The sequence below is a fragment of the Sprattus sprattus genome (assembly GCF_963457725.1).
Source record: "Sprattus sprattus genome assembly, chromosome: 3".
Classification (NCBI taxonomy): Eukaryota; Metazoa; Chordata; class Actinopteri; order Clupeiformes; family Clupeidae; genus Sprattus; species Sprattus sprattus.
In genome coordinates, this window is record NC_137922.1 from 22,099,186 (window position 1) to 22,104,185 (window position 5,000).

The following is a 5,000-nucleotide window of genomic DNA, read 5'->3' on the forward strand; positions in this document are numbered from 1 at the left end:
TCTATCTAGTATATTATATATAATAAAGTGCATATCTTATATAATTTGTCACGTGTCCGCTCTAGTCGCTCTCTCAGTCCGTCTCTCGCTCTCTTCATCCATAACTTACATCCATCTTCCCTCTCTGCACTTTCCTTTTCTCCTCCACTTCTCCCTTCTCCTTTAATGGTTTCAGTTCCCTAATGAGTCGGCGTCTCCATCTCCTCTGTGATGGAACATCTCACACCCATGGTAACAACCTGCCCATTATGCCTGTCACCATGCCGACGGGCTGTAACTCACGCTCGACGGGCGTTGCACGCCTCCGTGCCCGAGGCTGGCAGCAGGAAACACCAGTGCACACACACACACACACACACACACACACACACACACACACACACACACACACACACACACACACACACACACACCCTCTCTCTCTCACACAGCAGCAGTAAACACCAGTGCCACCTGAGCACCCAGGATCATGGGTTCCCGCGACAGTGGAGGGCGGCCGAGCACAACAGCAAAAAGGCAACACTGCTTGAGTACAGGACAAATACTCAAACACACACGCACACACACACACACACACACACACACACACACACACACACACACACACACACACACACACACACACGCACAAACACACACAAAATCTTGCCCAGTCTGCACTTGCAGAAGCTAAGTACAGATCACTTGTCACTTATCGACAAGGGCACTGGAATTGTGACACATGACGGCTATGTCACAGGATATTAGGACTAAAAGACCCCATGGCTATTATGCCCCAAGTCATGTGACAATCTGCATGTGTGGCTCTTATATCATACCGACAGGCGCAGATCCAAGCCTAATCTTAAAGTGAATGTACTAACAGTGTGTAAGGAGCCGGTATGGCTGTGAGCCTCACAGAGCAGCCGCAGGTACCCACTAACTCTTATCACCCTAGCATAATAAACCAGATCACATAGTCGTTGTGAACACAGCCGGTGTGTTTTAAAGAGACTCAGAGAAGAGGGAGTGCGTGTGAATGAAAGAGAGAGAGAGAGAGAGAGAAAGAGAGAGAGAGAGAGAGAGAAACAGCGTGATTGTATTAGTAGGTTCACACTATTATTTATAAACAGTGAGAAAGGGGTAGAGAGAGTTGGAGAGGTAGTCAGAGGGAGAGAGAAAGAGAAGGATAAAGAAAGAGTGAGTAATGGAGAGGTAGTGGCTGGAGTAGGTAAGGTCTGCTCACCCAGTCGGTGGAAGGCGTCTGTCGCTGCTTGACGAATATTCTGCATGCTGTCAGCAGCTGGACCGTGGCACAGTCAGTGGCTGGGGATAGCGCTCGCTGGGGATAGCGCTCGCTGTGGTGCCTGTTTACGTTCAAGTCATCCTCACAGTGGCTCCTGCCCCGTCCTCCTCACACTCATTCTACTGCTCCTCTCACTGCCTCAGTCAACCTGCAGCAAAACACACTATCAACACTGAAAACACTTCTCTCTCTTTCTCTATATTTCTCTCTCTCTCTCCTTTTCTCCTTATCTCTCCAGCCTCCCACCCACAGTTTCCTTTGATCTGCTGTTATCCTAACAGTCTCTCTCTCTCTTTCTCTCTCTTTCCCTCTCTCCCGCCCCTTTCTTTCCCTCTCTCTGTCCCTCCTGTCTCCTGCAGACGACACTGCTGACTGTGAGGGCTGGCAGCCAATCAGCACTGCCGGATGAGAGTCGGCAGCCAATGGGAGGAGTCGAGGGTTACTGATGAGTGTTTGAAAGGTTGAGGCATCTTGCTGAGAGAGCAGAGTACATAGTTGTGTGTCATTCTGTCTGTGTGTAAATGCTGTGTGGGGGTGTTTAAACACTGCCCTGTTTGATTGAGTGTATGTGTGTGTGTGTGCGCGTGTGTGCATGTATGTGAGGGTATTTCTGCAATCTTCCTGGGACAGCTTTACACATAACCTTTATTTTAAAAAAATGTCCTGCATACTGAATCACTTAAGTTCCTCTTACCTTAAATACTTACAACAACGAATATTTCAAAAAAATATTATTCCTAACAAAACCATTTAACCATTGTTAAATGCAATGACCTTACATATGGTATTTGTCAATACTGGAATTTAGAATAAAAATAGCTAGCCTCAAAGACAGAATAACTGTTGTTAGGCTCGTACTACATAACATTTGAATGATACGTCATTCTATAAGTCAGTTACCATAAGTAACCTAGCCTGCAATTGACCAAGGAGAAGCTAATCTGTAACAAAACCTTAATGCAACCAGAATTTACCACTATTTTTAAGACTGCATTGTGACGTGGATGTAACAGTCGGAGTATCCTTCAAATATGATTGGCAATCATCCTGACACATTTCAAGAAAAAAATCCTAGCAGTGTTGTTTTCAGCCGTCATCTGCCCAGACAGGATGGCATAGTAGTGCATGTTTACGCCTCTACGCTTGAAGTGAAAACGAAACGCGCAACATTTGAGCCTCGCTGCCCTCCGTCAAGGGAGTCATCACAACAACAGTGTAATCGGGTGTGTGCTAATGTAGCGTTAGCTGCAAAGGCAAATGATGATCTCTCGGAGTACTAACATTAGCAGCAGATTGAGAACCTACTGTATTTGTTTGGATGTTTCTCTTTAATACAACGTAACACTTGTAAATCATAGACAATTTCCGGCGTCAACTGGACAGTTCAGTATCAACTGAAGAATAACAATTGCAGGTAAAGATCAGTGAGCCATTTCTCTTTAATGTTAGCTGGGTAACTACAAATATACCAGGAATTTTGGCTAATTTAGCTGATTTGCTAGCTGTGTTGAGAGATTAATAGATTAGGATTATGATAATGTTGTTTATTTTTTAACGTCCTAATTGAATATAACGTAGCGCTTTTTCCTGATATGAAAAATCAGATGAAGAAACAACAATACTGGCAATCAGTCTGTTATTAAGGAATAACGTTAGTTCAGATTGTTATGTTTGTGCTTGTTGGCGTTGTTAATTCGTTAATGTAATCTTCGTAAAGGTGTGACACCCAACGCTAACGCAGTGTAATATCTAGTTATTTCTTTAATCGAGGTGCCAAACACTTTTTGCGTGTTTTGTCTAACTCTCAACTGCCTGGTCTTCAATGTCAGCATTTTGTCAGTCCTAGTTACCTGAGAACTTGAAGACCTTGTACAAAATCAATGCCACATGTAGGGTCACGTTCAACATTGCTGTCAGCGAGTGTACAAACAGCGTGATATTTCGTGATCATTCCCTGTTACCCAACCGGCTTTGGTCACGTGCAACGTCAATCTAACCAACCCAAACACCGCTAATTTTAGAAAACGTGTGTGTGAACAACAATAACCAATGATGTTCGACACTCTCTGTTGTAGGTTTGATCGTCGTTTGCACACACATCTTAAGGATGGGGAGACCATAAAGATGGAGAAACAGAAGAGGTAAGGATCTTTGTTAAAGATTTGTGGCAGTAGAGAAATGCTGCTCAAGTCTGTCTGTGTGTGTGTGTGTGTGTGTGTGGGGGGGGGGGGGGGGGGGGGGGGTTATGTATGTGTGTGTGTGTGTGTGTGTGTGTGTGTGTGAGAGAGAGAGAGAGAGTGTGTGGGTGGATTGCAAATAAGGTTTTGCAATTACTTGGCTTGTCTGTTTTTCCTTGAGTGTCCTCTTCTATTTATAGATGTGTTCACACTGCTGCTTGAGGCATAGTTTTTTTTTGTCTCTCTATGTCTTGATCATCAGTGTCTCTTTTTTTGTTTGTTTGTTTGATCTCTTCTGCTGTAGCTCTGGAGAGGAGGAGGAGGGCTCAGGGGAGCGTGGCTTGCTCCACACATGGAAGGGCTACTCCTGCAGCGTCACCCCAGAGAAAGTGCTCCTCTCCCGGCCGGTGCTGCTGGCAGCCCTGGGCAACAGACATGGAGTGCTTCTGGTGGAGGGTGAGGAAGAGGAGGAGGAAGGAGCCAGAGGCCAATTATTGATTTTGAAATGCAAAATACAATAGCAGTTATTATTTTCCATAATGATCACAGGTGCTCTGCTACTGCATTCCTCTGTGTGAAACTGTTAAGTGATGTGTATTCAGCTTAAATATTGCCGTGTTTACTTGTCATAAAAAGAATAATTCCTCTTAGTTTTATTTTGCATGCAATGTGAGCGCTTTACTGGTTCTCTAATTTTCTACTCTATTGCTTTCAGGTGGGCAGGTGTACAGTTTTGGCGAATTGTCATGGAAACAGACCCAGATGCCGGCGCCAGCGGCAATGTCCGAGCCGGTCTTGGAGGCTGGGCTAAGCGGGCAGCGTGTAGTGGGCGTGGCTGCCGGGGGTTTCCACAGCGGCGCCGTGACTGAGGACGGGGGTGTGCACATGTGGGGGGACAACACCCACGGTCAGTGCGGCCTATCAGGACTCAGCACAGTTCCTAACCCCACCCCAGTGGGTGTGGTCGACCAGGACCCCTCTGCCTCTGCCCAGGTGGTACAGGTGTTGGAGCTGGCATGTGGGGAGCAGCACACACTTGCTCTCTCTGCCCGGCATGAGGTGTGGGCCTGGGGCAGCGGTCAGCAGCTCGGCCTCCCCACAAACGCCTTCCCCGTGTGGAGGCCCCAGAGGGTGGAGCACCTGGCGGGCAAGCACGTGCTCCAGGTAGCCTGCGGGGCCTTCCACAGCCTGGCCCTGGTGCGCTGCCCAGCCCCGTCTCAGGAGCCACGGCGACCGCCTCCGGACAAGTGCGGCCAGTGCAACCAGATGCTGTACACCATGACTGACAAAGAGGACCACGTCATCATCTCAGACAACCACTACTGCCCCCTAGGGGTGGAGGTCGGGGAGATCGGGGAGGTGCGCCGGAGCTCCGAGGGTAATCCGGGGAAGGGGTCGACGCGGCAGCCGAAGGTGAGGAGCTCCCCGTCAGAGCCGCTGCTGTCCACACACAGCCACAGCCCCCCCAGGCCTTCGTCCTTGTCCTCGTCCTCCATGGCTCCCGGTTCTTCCCCTGCCCCCTGGCCCCCTCTATCCCA

The 5,000-nt window shown here is 48.2% G+C and overlaps 2 protein-coding genes across 2 annotated transcripts in view; one reads left to right on the forward strand and one right to left on the reverse strand.

The window, feature by feature from the left end:
* cdk15 (cyclin-dependent kinase 15) overlaps positions 1-1,314 on the reverse strand; it is a 37,012-nt gene extending 35,698 nt beyond the window's left edge. Inside the window, exon 1 of the mRNA XM_080835970.1 lies at positions 1,226-1,314. Coding sequence (XP_080692096.1) covers positions 1,226-1,271 — 46 coding nt within the window. The 5' untranslated portion in view covers positions 1,272-1,314. The remainder of the gene's footprint in view (positions 1-1,225) is intronic.
* A 1,197-nt stretch (positions 1,315-2,511) lies between these two features.
* Positions 2,512-5,000, forward strand: part of als2b (alsin Rho guanine nucleotide exchange factor ALS2 b) — a 27,712-nt gene continuing 25,223 nt past the window's right edge. Inside the window, exons 1-4 of the mRNA XM_080835976.1 lie at positions 2,512-2,699; positions 3,361-3,426; positions 3,767-3,918; positions 4,178-5,000. The exon at positions 4,178-5,000 is cut by the window's right edge and continues 268 nt beyond it. Of these exons, the coding sequence (XP_080692102.1) occupies positions 3,410-3,426; positions 3,767-3,918; positions 4,178-5,000 (992 nt within the window). The 5' untranslated portion in view covers positions 2,512-2,699; positions 3,361-3,409. The remainder of the gene's footprint in view (positions 2,700-3,360; positions 3,427-3,766; positions 3,919-4,177) is intronic.